This window comes from Piliocolobus tephrosceles, chromosome 10 (genome assembly GCF_002776525.5).
Source record: "Piliocolobus tephrosceles isolate RC106 chromosome 10, ASM277652v3, whole genome shotgun sequence".
NCBI lineage: Eukaryota > Metazoa > Chordata > Mammalia > Primates > Cercopithecidae > Piliocolobus > Piliocolobus tephrosceles.
The window spans coordinates 117855098-117871700 of NC_045443.1; the positions used below are offsets into that span (position 1 = coordinate 117855098).

At 49.6% G+C, this 16603-nt stretch overlaps 1 protein-coding gene across 2 annotated transcripts in view; it reads right to left on the reverse strand.

Moving 5' to 3' along the window:
• Nucleotides 1–16603, reverse strand: part of GCN1 (GCN1 activator of EIF2AK4) — a 66635-nt gene that overhangs the window by 27838 nt on the left and 22194 nt on the right. Inside the window, exons 15-30 of one of the 2 annotated variants that reach the window (XM_023204585.3) lie at nucleotides 13972–14124; nucleotides 12313–12405; nucleotides 9635–9710; nucleotides 9325–9484; nucleotides 7722–7911; nucleotides 7499–7623; nucleotides 6512–6690; nucleotides 6122–6215; nucleotides 4927–5040; nucleotides 4610–4808; nucleotides 3255–3410; nucleotides 2645–2826; nucleotides 1709–1789; nucleotides 1269–1412; nucleotides 403–530; nucleotides 36–225 (exon numbers count right to left, since the gene is read on the reverse strand). In XM_023204585.3, the coding sequence (XP_023060353.1) occupies nucleotides 36–225; nucleotides 403–530; nucleotides 1269–1412; nucleotides 1709–1789; nucleotides 2645–2826; nucleotides 3255–3410; nucleotides 4610–4808; nucleotides 4927–5040; nucleotides 6122–6215; nucleotides 6512–6690; nucleotides 7499–7623; nucleotides 7722–7911; nucleotides 9325–9484; nucleotides 9635–9710; nucleotides 12313–12405; nucleotides 13972–14124 (2264 nt within the window). The remainder of the gene's footprint in view (nucleotides 1–35; nucleotides 226–402; nucleotides 531–1268; nucleotides 1413–1708; nucleotides 1790–2644; nucleotides 2827–3254; nucleotides 3411–4609; nucleotides 4809–4926; nucleotides 5041–6121; nucleotides 6216–6511; nucleotides 6691–7498; nucleotides 7624–7721; nucleotides 7912–9324; nucleotides 9485–9634; nucleotides 9711–12312; nucleotides 12406–13971; nucleotides 14125–16603) is intronic. The other variant, XM_023204594.3, reaches the window with a different exon arrangement.

Here is a 16603-nt window from a genome sequence, read left to right on the forward strand (position 1 = left end):
CACCCAGACTGCATCAGGGCTGCACAGTCACTCACGTAGAGCTTCTCCTGGTAAATCTCCATGAGCCTGCCCATAACCTCCGCTGCCTGCCGCTGGTAACGTGCCACTGCCTGGGAAAGGGCTTCGGCCCCCGCCTGCCTTACAGCCGCCTCATGATAGATCACGTCATCGATCAGCAAGGAGCAGAGGTCTGGCTGCAGGTCTAGGCCCATCATTGACCAGAGCCTGTGGGAGATCCACAGTGGGGGCTGCTTAGACAACGATCCGCAGCATCTGCCCCACCGGCCCGGCCCCCCGCCGGCCCGGCCCTTCTTCCCACTGGAGGCTGAACACGCTGGGTTCCGTTATTTCCTAAAGGAAGAGAGGATGGAGCAGGAGAAAACGACATGCTGACTCTCTCACCTCTCAGCCAGCTTCCGGATCTCCTCTTCCTTGTCAAACTTGACCACCCAGAGTCTCCGCAGAAGGTTCAGGCCATTCTTCTCATCGGTATCAGGTGCTGGCAATACCATGTGGAGTTCCATCAGCCCCTGGAAGGGGGGGGATTGGACCGCATGAGGCGCCATCTTTCCGAAAAGCCTCTGACCTGCCTCCTCACCTCTCTCTAGGCTGTACTGTCCAAGATGGAGCCACCAACCACAAGTAGTTAAAGTGAAATCAATTAAAATTAACTCTAAGTTCCTTAGTGTGTGAGGTGGTAAAATGTTTTTTAATGTGAAAATTAAAACGTCAAATAAACCAGACAGATAAAACCTCAGAAAAAGTGTGTTCCTTTAGTTCAAATAATTTTTAAGGAAAAATTTACCATATTGTCATCATTTTTCACATTTTACCAAAAGCCAGTGAAAACTGTCACATATCAATAGCAGGAGGCTATGGACCAGCAGGTAGGAACCACTGTCTTACCACTCCAAGGGGATGCTCTAGTTTTTGGTCCAAAAGCCATGAAAAAAAGCCAAGTACATGGCAATGGGCTAAAGAAATGAACTCCTCCTGCAAGTTAGGTCTGTCTGTGGAAGTACCAAAGTCTGCGTTCTAGTTTAAAAATTAAGTGAAGTGTTCCAAGGTAAAGGAAAAAATACAGTGATACATCATGACTGCTTGGTTTTCTGATTCTCAGAGAGACCCCAACCAAGTGACTTCTTCTCTTTGTCTCTAGGCCTCCCGCCAGGGTGAGGGACAGTCTCTTAAATGCTCATCATGCAATCTGCACTTGCATAGAGTGACAAGGGACACTGCAGAGGCTCTGTGAGAGACTGAGCACACACCCGGAGCACGGTTTCCCGCACGCTGGCACACGGGGACTGCAAGGCACAGAGCAGCACGTCCACCTCCTCCTGCTCTGCAAAGGCACAGCCATCATCACCACTGCTGCTGGCACACAGGGTAGTCAGGGTGTCTGAAGCTAGAACCTAAGAAAAACACCAATCCACTGGTTCAGGCAGCAAATCATTTACTATTATGGGGCCAGAGAGGGATATGCACTGAGAATGGCCACCCCTACAGCACTGCAAGGGCTAAGACCCCAGCTCCAGTGGCAAAACCCTTCACTAGCTAACAACAGTCAGGCTGGCTCTCTAAAGCAGTTTTTCTATCAAAGTCCAAAAGTGACGGCTGAAAGGAAACTAGGACTCCACCCTTTATACTGGGACCTGAGGTCTGGGTCACAAACTGAGTCACAGCAACAGCCAACTGAAAACCAGGTCACCTGTAAGCGGGGCGAGCCCGTCCCGATCACCCAAGTCAGAAGACGCAGCATGGCCACGCGAGGCAGCAACTCTGGGCCATTCTAGGAAAGAACGGCAGGTAAGTAGAGATGAGGCTGTGGGGAGGTCTGTAACCCAGGCGGCCAATGACAGGGCACCCCCTCACCCACAGGGGAACATTCTGGATCATACAACCGGCCCCACCATAGAAACCTCATTAGGTTTACAGTTAGGTCCACAGGTGCTAACCCCAGTCAACCATGATCCTCAGGAACTAAAAACTAAATTCTGAAACTTGCTTGAAATTCACACTACGAAATCCAGAGAGACCATAAACATATGAAGAGACATTCAACTTTGTAAGAAATGCAAAATAAAATGAGATGCCATTCTTTCACCCATCACTGACAATATTAACACTATCTGAGGTTGCATTAGGCTTTGAGAAAAAGAAAACTCTTGGTGACAGTATAGCTCAGAATATGCCATATAATCTAGTAATTCTATGTCCAGTGAACCTGTCCTAAAGAAACGCTCACACTGGGTAAGTAAGGGGCATATACATACAAGAGGGCACATCATAGTGCTGCTCAAAACAGGGAAACGTTAGAAACAACCTTAAGATATTCATCAACAGGTAAAGAATTAAGTAAAACATGATACATCCATAGTGCAGAATCTCATGCAGCCAACAAATTGAATCAGGTGGACTGATATGCAAAGGGATGGCGGGGGAGCCAGAGTCTACAGTCACGTGAAAGAAGCAGTCTGACCCGTTTTTGCCTTGAAAAACCCACAACACTGTGTGAGGCTGCTGCTGGTATAAACATACACCCTCTATTTCCCCACCAGAACTGTTCATGAGATGGAAAGAGTCCACAGGCCCTGCCTCCCTGATCTCCTTTAAACCAAGGGGAGAGAAGAGCTTCCCTGCCAACCTCATCCACTCGCCCGGGTGGGGTGCTGGGGGAGGCCCTCAGTTGGGCGTGGACAGTGAGGATCTGAAGAATATGGGCCATCCGCTCCTCCTCCTCCTCACTGTGGTGGGACATCTCGGTCAGCACCATCTTCAGAAACGGGAAGACTAAGGAGAAGGCTGGCGCGGACAAGGGCGCAGCACCTGTGAGAGTGAGAAGCAGATAAGATCCTGCAGGCAGGACAGGGGCCCGGGCCACTGCTGCCTATTTCCATCCTCAGGGAAGGTAGGGAAGGGATGGGCCAGAAGCCTGTTCTGACACCTGGAAGCACAGGGCACAAGGACGGAGACAGCAGCTGGTAGTCCAGTCTAAAACCAATTCTGCTACTACTGCCAAACACTTCCCAGTTCCAGGATGTGAGAGTTAAAACAGAGAAGGGGACGCCAGTGACAAAAAGTAAACACTCAACTGGGCTCACAGCAACTCACAGACTACCAGGGTTCAACTCAGAAATCCTCCATCTGGTCCAACCCCCCAGGCTCAGGAGGCCCTGGGTGACGCTGTGCCTCGAGCAGCATTCCTGGCACCAGCTCACACCGCCTGGTGCCCCTGATCCCGTCCCAGCCCTTACCTGGCTCCCCCTTGCCCACCCTGCTGGTGATGGTGTGGGTGTGCAGCAGCGTCACTGCCCTCTTCACAGCCACTGACAGCTCTTCCTGGCACCAGGACTTATCCAGGACACACTCTGGCTTCAGCAGGCGCAGGGTTACGTGGCTCACCAAAGTGCCTGTGTTGAAGAGGAGAGACCCGGCAGGGGATGACACACACAGAGATGCAGAATCCAGCCCAGGTTCAAACAGGGGACCCAGTGCCTCACCCTTCTGACTTAAAATAATCTGCTTCGGGCCGGGCGCAGTGGCTCAAGCCTGTAATCCCAGCACTTTGGGAGGCCGAGACGGGGGGATCACGAGGTCAGGAGATCGAGACCATCCTGGCTAACCCGGTGAAACCCCATCTCTACTAAAAAATACAAAAAAAAAAACCAGCCGGGCAAGGTGGCAGGCGCCTGTCGTCCCAGCTACTCGGGAGGCTGAGGCAGAAGAATGGCGTAAACCCGGGCTGGAGTGCAGTGGCCGGATCTCAGCTCACTGCAACACCCGCCCCCGGGGGAGAGGGCGAGACCCCGTCTCAAAAAAAAAAAAAAAAAAATCTGCTTCACCAAAATGTCCCCAGCCTAATTTCTTACTTGATCTTTGTGACAGCCTCAGAGGGCAGGTAGGCAGGGAGTTGCCCTTTGGACATTCAAAAAATGACTACGCTGATAGGAGACAAGGGCCACTGGAAGGGTCATTCAGCCAAGAGTACAGCTCTATCTGTGCAGCACCTCCACCTCTACGCAACAAGCCCAGCCAGCCAGGTGACACTTCTGGCAGGTTCCATATGCACCAACTGACTTTTCCACTCAGAACAGTTCCCAGATTCTGGCCTCACTCATGGGAACATCTTCGTTTGGTCAGGATAGAAGTCTGCTAAAGGCCATTAACCAACCACAGAAGCAAGGCCACCAAAACTGCCAGCCACCCTGCCTGGTGTTTGTTTCTCCAGAGCTAACAGGAAGCTAAAGGTCACAGGGGCCTCTGTTCACTGCTGTCATGTGGCTGCTCAGGAGACCTGGGCTGGGCTGAACCACCACACTGCACCAAACTATCCTCACTGCCACTGAACTTCTGACTTCTTAGTTTTAAAACTGGTACACAAAGATCGAACACTGACTAGCATCTAAAATCTGCTCCTCAGGGGGAAGGCACAGATGTGAAGTGGGAGAGAAGAGGAGGCACCACGTCTCTGCTAAGCACATCCAGCTTGAGCCTCCAAGTTTGCTTCCACAAGAAAACACAACTCAGCAGCTGAGGTCACCACCCACCTCCCCAAAAGCACTCAGGGGCACCCCTGGACCATCCCTGCAGCCAGCAAACAAGGACTAACCCAAAGCCTTGAGCCTAGAGGGCATGACACAGGCAGCCAAGGACAAGAAGGGGTTCTTGATCCTGGGAGCAGCCAAGGGAGACTTCAGCAAAGGCAGGAAAGAGTCGACCAAAACAGGGATGTACTGAGTCAGGCCGGATGGGTTCTTGACCAGGATGATGTCCAGCAGTCCAAGCGCCGCCTCCAGCTCCCCATCCAGCTGCAAGCAGAGTTGCCCAGGAGGCAGGTCAGCAGGGCCCTGCTTGTGACAGCAAGGAGCGGGACCAAGCTACCCAGCACTCATCCGGCGTGAGTGTGTGGCGGGGGTGGACACTCACCTCCTGCAGCCGCCTCCGGACCTGCGCCTCCCTGTCCAGCTGGGCCTGCAGCATCTCCTTCTGCTTGCTGGTCAGCTGCACCTCCTCTTTGATGCCTTTCTTCTTCTTTATCTCCTAAAGGGGATGGGCAAACCAACCAATCTCATCTCCAAGGAACAGACCTCCCTCCCCCGCAGAGGAAGGTGAGCTTGCTTCCACACAAACAGCACCACGCCAGCTCTAAGTCTGTGAGTTGGGCCCCTGAACCCACCATGTGCACCCCCAACCTCCCACAAAGTCCATAGCCACCTCGTTTCTATAGAATGGAGACAGCAATAGAGAAGTAAGCTCTCCCACAGGATAAGCTGAGCCTAGAAAAGGCCTGCTATAGTGGCCTGAAACAACAAGCCACAGAACTCACTCACTCATTCAGCAAACATTTAGTGAGCACCTGCATTGTGCCAGGCACTGTTCCCGACGGCAGGAATACCGGAGGGAACAAGATCAAGTCCCTGCCCTCACAGAGCTCACAATCTAGCCGGCGAAGATAGACAATAAACAAGTAAACCAACACATACACCAGATGCTTTTGGGTCACGACAACTGTTAGTAAAGAAACAAATATGATGCTTAGTCACAGGGAGGAAGGGTGGAGTCTACTTTCGATAGGGTGGACAGGCTGGCCACCTCTCTGAGAAGGGCACATGTGGACTGAGATGTGAAAGACAAGAAGAATCCTGCCTTGTGAAGACAGAGAGAAGGGCCAACGCTGAGATAGGAAAGAGTCCTATGTGCTCTGCTCCTGTCAGAACCCGCTCTGCCCAAAGCTGAATTCAGCAATCAAGCCAGGATTCCCCAGAAGTCCCACTGTACCAGGCGCTGTGCCTACTATCAGGAGTCTAGATGGGTCCCAGCCTTCAAGGAAGTTGGGGGACAGACACGGAATTCAGCAACACCACTTAGCAGAGGAGACGTGCACTGCCGCCAGCACCCAGCAGAGGAAGAAGCTGGATTTGAGTTGTGGGTGGAAGAAGCTATGGAGCAAGGGTGAAGGGAGAGTGTGCCGGTGCACCAGACACTGGTCAGAGACATCAGAGGAGTGTGCCATGGGCCTCAGGATGATCCAAGTGAACAGCATATATGCAGTGGGAAAAGCCAGCGGCCTGAGGCCACCAAGCTCAGCAGCCACCTTCTGCGAGTGCCTTTGTGTCCTTACCTCCTTCAGCTCCAGCTCGATGATCTGCTCTTTGAAGGAATAAGCTTTGTTCTCTCGCTTCATGTTGGCCTTTTTTATGCTGTCCTGCTGGGCACTGAAACACCAGAGTGGGTCATCAGCCAGCGTGAAAAGAACCGCAAGGCCTGTCAGTCTCCCACTAGCCATGAAATTCCAACTAGCTATTAAGCACTGTGCACGAGCAAAGTACCGGATACTGGACACACTTTAGTACCCAGGACCTAAGCACCATGCCGGGGACACAGCAGGCCCTTAGCCAATGAATGGATAGGCTGTTGCACTCGACCCACAAGAGGTGCTGGCTCCATCCTACACGCAAGAAAACTATCCCTTGGGGAGCAAAGGAAACCGAGCCCACAAGTGAGGTCTCACCTCTGGATGATGGATTTGTCATACAGCTCCCCAGCAGGGGTCTGCATAATGGCAAACTCCTCCCGCGTCACCAGGCGCAGTGCAGGGTTCTGCACGGAGGCGGTGATGGTGCTGATGAGCTGTGGGAGGACCCGGTCCGGTGACAGGATGGAAAGGGAGCCCATGGCGTTCATGGAGGACTGCCAGACAAACGCAGACATGGTCAGTGTGTGCCAAGGCTGGCACTGGCAAGAGGTCCACCACACCTGAATGCCCCTGGCACCGGCTCCCATTCTTCATGCCACTGCCTTGTTACTCCTGGGCACTGTCCATCACAGTGGCCGGTTGGAGTCTATGCCTATGTCTGCTTTCCTTACCGAGCAGTGCCCCTGTCTCACACAGCACCTGACGTGAGGGGATACACTCCTTCCCAATTCTCAATCTCCATGGTTCAGGTGGAGCTGCCCTCACTTTTTTCAGAGGTAGGTATAGACCCAGAGCAGAAGGAGCGGCGCAGAGATGAGCATGGCTCCCAAGTCACATTAATCAGGGTCAAAGCGACCCCAAGCCAGTAGATGTTATTGAAACAAGCAAGCTCTTCCCCCAGAAGCTGAAGGGGAGACAAAGCCTGGAACTCTAGCAGCTCTTGTGCTACCAGAAAGGGAAAGGGAAAGCCTGAGAATGGAGCCCACATTGTGGAAAACAGAGCCAAGAGACAAAGATGGATGGGACAGAGTAAGAGAGACATCACCTACAATGTCCCAAGGGTAACGTCTGAACCCCTAGAGTCAGCATTAGCTAAAGCCAGTCATATCCTTGGACTTTGCAGGTAAATGAGGCAGTAAGTTCCCTTTTGTGCTTAAACCAGTTTACATTTCTGTCACGTGCAAAGGTCCAAGCCTACATTTTACCCACCTTCACCTGCTTCTTTGAATCCTCTCTTCCTGTACCCTGTGATGAGAGGGCCCCTCCCCGACCTGAGGCCAGACCAGCTCATGTGCCCATCACCTGGTTTAGGGGACTCTGAGTGGTGATCCTGGGAATGATCTGATCCAGGTGCCTGGTGATAAAGGCTTCAGGATCGATCTTCATCCTGGCAAGAAGTGCTGGCCAAAGTCCAGACTGCACAGCCACTGAAGGGGAAGGGAGCTCTTTGAGGCCTTCTGCCTGGCCTGCTCTTACCCCATCCCCTAAAGCCCCAGGCTTTCCCTTACCCACCGCAGTCACAGACCTAAGGATGGGTGGTGGGAGATGATCAGCATCTCCTGGGCCAGTTGTTCAGTGTCAGTGACATCACCCTTGAGCCCTGGCACACCAGAGATGACACACAGAGCCTCCTGCAGCACCCGTGGAGGCACGTAGGCCTTGCCCGCCTCAGTCACCTCTCCAGCATCAGTCACCAGCGCCTCTAAGGGCAGCACCTGTGTGGAGACACGTGAGATAAAACATAAGAACCCCACTGCTAAGAGCCCTGTGCAGGCTTGGAACACAGGAACCAAACATGCCACGGACACAGCAGCTCCTCACTCGGTTCTTCCCTGGGGTCCTTGCTGGAGTGGAGATGGATACCCAGCTTCCTGCAATGGGACCCACAGGCTGTGAGATGTGCCTGGAAGAAGGAAGCACCTGTGACTTTGCATCTAAAAAGCCTACGGGGGTAAAGAAGGCAACAGGAACTGGTCCAGGAGACCCAGCCTGTGGTGGCAAGTCTGTCACTGGCCACATTCCTCAACAGGCTTAGGGAGGAAGGAAAGCAGTGGAACACAGCACAAAGAGCACAGAAATAAGATCCAGGTCTTTGGGGGTCTCCCTCCATAGGGGGAGACACTGTGCAAGTCATTTGAGCTCCTGGAACCCCGGTCAATTCACATGACACAAGAATACCAAGCCCTATTTGCCTTTGAAAGGCATTGTTAAAAAAAAAAAAAAAAATCAAAAGAAAAAATGGGTAGAAAATGCTTCAAAAGTACAAAGTGCTTTAAAAACATAAAGTATCATTCAATTAATCAAGGATAAAGGGGGAGGGCACGGTGGCTTGTGCGTGTAATCCCAACACTTTGGGAAGCCGAGGTAGGAGGATCACTTCAGCCTAGAAGTTCGAGATCAGCCTGGGCAACATGGTGAGACCCCATCTCTACAAAAAATAAAAAATCGAGGCCGGGCGCGGTGGCTCAAGCCTGTAATCCCAGCACTTTGGGAGGCCGAGACGGGCGGATCACGAGGTCAGGAGATCGAGACCATCCTGGCTAACACGGTGAAACCCCATCTCTACTAAAAAAAACTACAAAAAAACTAGCCGGGCGAGGTGGCGGCGCCTGTAGTCCCAGCTACCCGGGAGGCTAAGGCAGGAGAATGGCGTGAACCTGGGAGGCGGAGCTTGCAGTGAGCTGAGATCCAGCCACAGCACTCCAGCCTGGGTGACAGAGCGAGACTCCGTCTCAAAAAAAAAAAAAAAAAAAAAAAAAAAAAAAATCAAAAAATTAGTGGCCACTATAGGTGGTGTGCACCCATAGTCCCAGCAACTTGGGAGGCTGAGGTGGAAGGATTGTTCAAGCTTGGGAAGTTAAGGTTGCAGTGAGCAAAACAAAACAAAACAAAAACCCAAAAGACCCTGGAAAAAAGGTTAAGAAGCTACATGTGGGAAAAAAGTCTCTGAAAAGGAAAAGGAATCCTATGAAAGATGTTACTGGAGCTTGACGGCAGAGCAGAAGATGCTGGCATCACACAGAGTAAGAAAGAACAGTCAGGGAGTGGCCCAGCCAAAACCCCACAGCATAAGCAGGGGCAGCTAAGTGGATCCAAAAGCCCCAGTTCTAGAGCCCAGATGCCCTCACCTTGTGAGAACCGAGGACAGTCTTCAGCTCCTCCAGCAGTCCATGTGCCAGCTTAAAGCCCCCAAGAGAGGACAGCAGCTTCCGAACCGTCTGCTGAGCCTGCCTGCGGACGTGCCAGGTGCGGCTCAGGAGCACCGCGACCAGAGCCCGGTGGTACTGCCTGCAAGCACAGGGACAGACAGGTCTGGGGGAACGCCGGGAGCAGGGCTTTTCACAGCCAACCCTTCCACCTGCCACACACCCTTTCTCAGGTTCCTGCTAGCCTTCGCCTCATTTGGCCCAAAAGAAAAGGTAAGTCAGCCTCACGTACTGAACTTTGTTGCCAGTGAGTCTATGCGGATGGTCAAGGAAAAGTCTCTCTGTCAGATGCAGCACAGTACACAGGGCTAGGAGGGAAGAAAAGGAGTAGAAGTGTTTTTAAAATAGTTCAGTGTACACACACATATGTATACCCAGAAATAACTGGAACGAACTGAAAATTCACCACAAAATAAAAATGGGATTATCACTTGAAGTGAAATTACAGTTGGTTTTTTCTTCTTTTTTGCTTATTGTACACACATGTATTTCGCAATAAGAAAAGTATATACTATTTTTACTTACTTTAAATATATATATATATTTTTTTCTTTTTTTTTTGAGATGGAGTTTCGCTCTGGTCACCCAGGCTGGAGTGCAGTGGCACGATCTCGGCTCATTGCAACCTCTGCCTTCCAGGTTCACACGATTCTCCTGCCTCAGCCTCCTGAGTAGCTGGGATTACAGGCACCGGCCACCACACCCAGCTAAGTTTTATATTTTTAGTAGAGACAAGGTTTCACCAAGTTGGCCAGGTTGGTCTTGAACGCCTGACCTCAGGTGATCCACCTGCCTCGGTCTCCCAAAGTGCTATGATTACAGGCGTGAGCCACTGCACCTAGCCTGTTTTTACTTTTTTTGAGACAGAGTTTTGCTCTGTTGTCCAGGCTAGAGTGCAGTGGCACAGTCTTGGCTCATTACACCCTCCACCTCCCAGTTCAAGTGATTCTCCTGTCTCAGCCTCCTGAGTAGCTGGGATTACAGGCACCTGCCACTCTGCCCAGCTTAATTTTGTATTTTTAGTAGAGACGGGGTTTCAATCTCTTGACCTCACGATCCGCCTGCCTTGGCCTCCCAAAGTGCTGGGATTACAGGTGTGAGCCACCGTGCCCAGCCCCAACCTACCTTTTTTTAAATAATTAAAAATTACTGGCCAGGTGCAGTGGCTCATGCCTGTAATCCCAGCACTCTGGGAGGCCAAAGCAGGCAGGTCACCCGAGGTCAGGAGTTTGAGACCAGCCTGGCCAACATGGTAAAACCCCGTCTCCACTAAAAATACAAAAACTAACCAGGTGTGGTGGTGCGCACCTGTAGTCTCAGCTACTCAGGAGGCTGAAACAGGAGAATTGCTTGAACCCGGGAGGTGGAGGTTGCAGTGAGCAGAGATTGTGCCACTGCACTATAGCCTGGGCAACAGAGCGAGACTGTCTCCAAAAAAAAAAAAAAAAAGACTAAGGCCAGGCACCATGGCTCACGTCTATAATACCAGCACTTTGGGAGGCTGAGGCAGGAGGACTGCTTAAGCCCAGGAGTTCAAGATCAGCTTGGGCAACATGGTGAAACCCCCATCTCTTAAAAAAAATACAGAAATTAGCTGGATGTGGTGGTGTGCACCTATAGTCCCAGCTACTCAGGAAGCTGAGGTGGGAGGACCACCTGAGACCAGGTTGGGGCTGGAGAGAGCCATGACTGTGCCGCTGCACTCCAGCCTGGGCAACAGAGTGAGATCCTGTCTTAACAATGATAGAAAATTACTATGAAGTTCTAAAAAGAGGCCAGGCATGGTGGCTCACGCCTGTAATCCCAGCACTTTGGAAGGCCGAGGCAGGTGGATTACCCGAAGTCGGGAGTTCGACACCAGCCCGACCAACATGGAGAAACTCCATCTCTACTAAAAAAAAAAAAAAAAAAAAATTAGCCAGGTGGTAGTGGCGCATGCCTGTAATCCTAGCTACTCAGGAGGCTGAGGCAAGAGAATCACTTGAACCCAGGGGGCAGAGGTTGCAGTGGGCTGAGATCACACCATTGCACTCCAGCCTGAGTAACAAGAGCGAAACTCCATCTCAAAAAAAAAAAAAATTATGAAGCTCATTATAGACTGATACGGACTCTTTCCAGGTCTAGAAAGCACAGTACATACGGCAGGCACACTACCATTTGTGTAAAAAAGGTAGAGAACAAACATATACAGGTATTTACTTGCATATATATAAAATATCAAGGCTACAGAAGAAGCTAATAAAATTGGTTATCTATAGCTGAGGAACTGGGTAGCCAGAGATCAAAGCCGTGGTATAATTTTCAATGTAGACCCTATTGTATTTATTTTTGAATTACATTAGTCCATTTCCTTTTCAAAATTTAACTAAAAATTTTTCTAAAACCAGGAAATGACTAACAGTTGTAGCTCATTAATGGGATGTTGCGATTTATGAGTCAAAAGACTTTTCAAATCACCAATTAGTGGCAGACACCCCTAAGGCAATGTAGAATTTTAAACACACATTTAAAATTCAACTGTTCCTTTTCTGCCAGGATAGAAACCAGTAGTTTTTGTGTCTCTTGGTGGGGGAGTAGAGCCTGCCAGACTCCACAAGAGCTTCTCAGCTGCCTCAACACAAGAAAACCTCGGAGACAGCACCAATTACCCAATCAGCTATAATTACAGCTCATATCGTAGCTCCACAGCCATTACTGCTCTGTCTCCACGCATCTCCCAAGTCCCACTTCCCTAACCTTACATTCCCTACAGGAATGAAATTATTCCCACAACAGCTAACCTGCTGGTCAGATCACTCTGGCCCAGGTTTTTGCAGACCTGACTGGCTGGTCAAGAAAGGGTCTTCTCTGAAGATTTTCCAAAGAGACTTTGCCTCACTCCTGAGTTCAACTAAGCGTGGAGTAACTTACCATCCTCTGAAGCCATAAGCAGGAATTTCTCAGAAGTGAAAACCTGCTTTTTCTCATCCACAATCAGCTGCCAGAAACTGCTCAGTTTGGCCTCTGCAAGAAACAAAAGGTTACCCCACGACGCAGCTCATCATGTCCCCCAGAGCTGATCCACTCCATCCTGAAGCTGCTGGAGTGGGCTTTGCTGGCAAACCCTCCTCTGCAGCAGGAAGCCCAGTGCTCTTCCATTTGGGGAACTGACCTCAGTCCTTCTGGTATCACTTCCTGTATGAAACTCTTCGGTGGTTCTCTGCTGCCTACAGGGGCCTAGGTAAACTGCTTCTCACCTGGAATTCCCATCCACCCCAGGCACCAAGCTGGAATACCCGAGGTTTACAGACTCTGGCTTTCCCTGCCCTTCCCTGACTGGGGCTGTTTGAACTCACATTGGGTCATTCCCTTCAGGATAATGAAATCCTTCCCAGTCTTCAGGGTACTAGTTCAAATGCTTTCTCCATGAAACCCTTCCCAATACCCATCCCCCCAACTAAAAGCAATCTCTCCTTCAAAACTGCTCTAATGCCACATTTTCTCTTAAGCTATGGATATATTTTTGTATTTCCTCGCTCCTACTATGAAGTAAGCACCCTGAAATTTGCTGTAGAAGGTCATGTTCATCTTAGCATTCCCCCAGGTAGCCCAGTGCCTTGCATGGCCACAGTGGGCACACGATACTACATGAGGAGAGCTGAGCTCCATTCCTAACCAAAGAAGTAAGTTCAGGTGTGTCCCAGTGCAGAGATTGGGAGATGAAATAAAGAAAGCCTGAAATACGATATAGCCACAAAAAATGAGAAAGCTCTTTTTGATGTACTGATTTGGAATCACTTCGAAGATATATAGTATATATATTGCATCTAATATGATATATAGAGTATGTCACCCAATATGTTCAATTACATAAACACACTATCTCTGGACATAAAATTGGTAATATCATTTTTTTTTTTTTGTCTTTTTTTTTTTTTTGAGACAAAGTCTCGCTCTGTCACCCAGGTTGGAGTGTGGTCGCATGATCCTAGCTCACTACAACCTAACACCTCCCAGATTCAATTGATTCTCCTGCCTCAGCCTCCCAAGAAGCTGAGATTACAGGCAAGTGCCACCACACCCAGCTGATTTTTGTATTTTTAGTAAAGATGGGGTTTCACCATGTTGGCCAGGATGGTCTTGAAATCCTGACTTCATGACACGCCCACCTCGGCCTCCCAAAGTGCAAAACTGATAACACTATTTATGGAGGGAAACTTAACGGCTAAGGGAAAAGAAAGGGCTAAGGGGTAGCTTCTCATGTTATATCCTTTTGAATTTTGTACTGTATGAATGTATAACCAACTGAAACAAACAGTCCCAATACTAAACCCTGGTCCATCTGGGTATCATCCATAAGCCCGTGTAGCACTGGAGCAACAGAACGAAGGACAGTGGTACAATGACAGTCCCCTGACTGCATTCCCACTGCCCATGCAACCCTAAGATTCATCCTGCAGATGACAAGCAAACCTGTGGCTGATCCAGTGTGGTCAGGACCAAGCTAACCCTAAACATCAAGACACTCCTCCCAAGGACTCTTGTCAGAGGCCTCTATCTCTACCATCCTGGACATCTCTGGACTCATACCAGCCTGTGAGTCAGCCACTGACAGCTTCAAGAGCAACAAGGCTGCGGCAACCCCTTCAGTGACTGTGGGAACCTGAGTGCTTTGGGAGGCTGCCTTCTCCACTGTCTGGATGAGCAAGGGCAGTAAGTCCAGGGCCTGCAACAGTGTGTCACCTGTGGAGAGAGGACAAGCACCTTAAAGGACATCCTGATTCTTGGAAATGACAGGACTGAGAAAGGATTTATCTAACTAGCTGTGAACCAGATGACTAAAACCCTTCAGTTAATTTTTCAAATATCTCAAAAAGAAGTGAAGTTAAATCAAAATTTAAAGTCTACAGCCACAAAATTAGAGGCAGAAAGATAATCCTTATGGCTGGGTGCAGTAGCTCACACCTGTAATCCCAGCACTTTGGGAGGCCAAGGCTGGTGGATCACCTGAGGTTGGGAGTTCAAGACCAGCCTGACCAACATGGAGAAACCCTGTCTCTACTAAAAATACAAAATTAGCCGGGTATGGTCCAGTTATTCAATTGATGGATAAGCAAAGACATTAAGTGAGTTGCTCAAGGTCACACAGCTAGCTGAGGCAAGTCAGAGCCACCCTCAATCCTATCAATTCCCACCTGGTAGTCTTCCCCCATACCAGATGACCTTTGGACCCAAATTCTAAAACCAGAACCAATCCACTGACCTCTGAACTAAACTCGTTAAAAAAAAAAAAAGGAAGCCAAGCACGGTGGCTCACGCCTGTAATCCCAGCACTTTGGGAGGCTGAGGCGGGGGCATCACGAGGCCAGGAATTCCAGAGCAGCCTGACCAACATGGTGAAACCCCGTCCCTACTAAAAATACAAAAAAATTAGCTGGGCGTGGTAGTAGGTGCCTGTAGTCCCAGCTGCTTGCGAGGCTGAGGCAGGAGAATGGCGTGAGCTCGGGAGGTAGAGGTTGCAGTGAGCCGAGATCGCACCACTGCACTCCAGCCTGGGCAACAGAGCGAGATTCTGTCTCAAAAAAAAAAAATGGAGAAACCAGTTAAAACTACAGTTCAGCTAGGCGCAGTGGCTCATGCCTATAATCCCAACACTTTGGGAGGCTGAGGTGGGCAGATTACCCAAGGTCAGGAGTTCAAGACCAGCCTGGCCAACATGGCGAAACCTTGTCTCTATTAAAAAGTACAAAAATTAGCCAGGCATGGTGGTGGGCATCTGTAATCCCAGCTACTCAGGAAGTTGAGGTTGGAGAATCGCTTAAACCTGGGAGGTGGAGGTTGCACTGAGCCAAGATCACGCCACTACACTCCAGCCTGGGTGACAGAGAGAAACTCCATCTCAAAAAAAACTATAGCTCAAGCCCATGTTTTCTTCCCCCCCACCCCCACACCTGGGTTTGTTGTTCCATGTTTTCACAGCTACTAAATGGGTACGTCAGAACATTTTATAATGAAAGCAGTTTTCCAGACAATGTTATGGATTTGAATCCAAGAAATCTTTATTATAAAGGTTTTGTTTGGTTTTTAAAAGGTTTATATTATGTTTATTTTAAAAGCAATGAGCATTGAGTTCTGGCATTCTGCATTCCTTTTTTAAAAAATAAATTAAAAGTAAATGCAATGAGCAGAACTAGCTCAAGCTGAAGAGACTGGGTGAAACCAAGTTCTTGCCATCTACAATTCAAGGTCCCACCTACAACAGACGGTCATTCAACGCAGCAATAATTCAAACCGATATAGTACATAGACTTTCTGTATAACTTTTGGTAGAGACAGAGTCTTGCTATTTTCCCTGGCTGATCTTGAACTCCTGGGCTCAAGCAATCCCACTGCCTCAGCCTCCTGTGTAGCTGGGACCACAGGCATGTACTACCATGCCCAACTATTTTTTTAATTTTTTGTAGAGACGGGGGTCTCACTTTGTTGCCCAGGCTGGTCTCAAACTCCTGGGCTCAAGCAATCCTCCCACCTCAGCCTCCCAAAGTGCTGGGATTACAAGCGCGAGCCACCTTGCCTGGCCTCATAGACTGTTTTTAAGTCATGGATGTGAGTTCACTATATCCCTAAGGCAGCTGACAATGTATTGCCTGTACATTTCTACCATGGAAAATCTACGACTTCAGTCAGCACATAGTCAGCACTACAGTTTGAATAAACCTCACAAACCACTGCACAAAGATGATCTATGATTCTGAGCTGGGAGACGTATTTCAGAAAAAGATTTATTGCTTTCAACTCAGGGCAAAAACCTCTTGTGGTCACTTTTTTCTTCCCGTATCATTACAAGAAGTGAGTGAGTACAAAGTTCATCAGACAAGGCATTTCACACAGAAGGGTGTCCCCTCTCAAGAGGAGGCCCTGGAATCTCCTAGATGTTTCTTTTTCTTTTCTGAGACAGAGTATCACTCTGTTGCCCAGGCAGCAGTGCAATGGCTTGATCTCGGCTCACTGCAACCTCTGCCTCCCAGGCTCAAGCGATTCTGTCTCAGCCTTCCAAGTAGCTGGGATTACAAGCACCTATCATCATGCTTGGCTAATTTTTGTATTTTTGTAGAGACAAGGTTATACCATGTTGGCCAGGCTGATCTCGAACTCCTGACCTCAGGTGATCCACCCGCCTCGGCCTCCCAAAGTGCTGCGACTACAGGTGTGAGCCACCGCA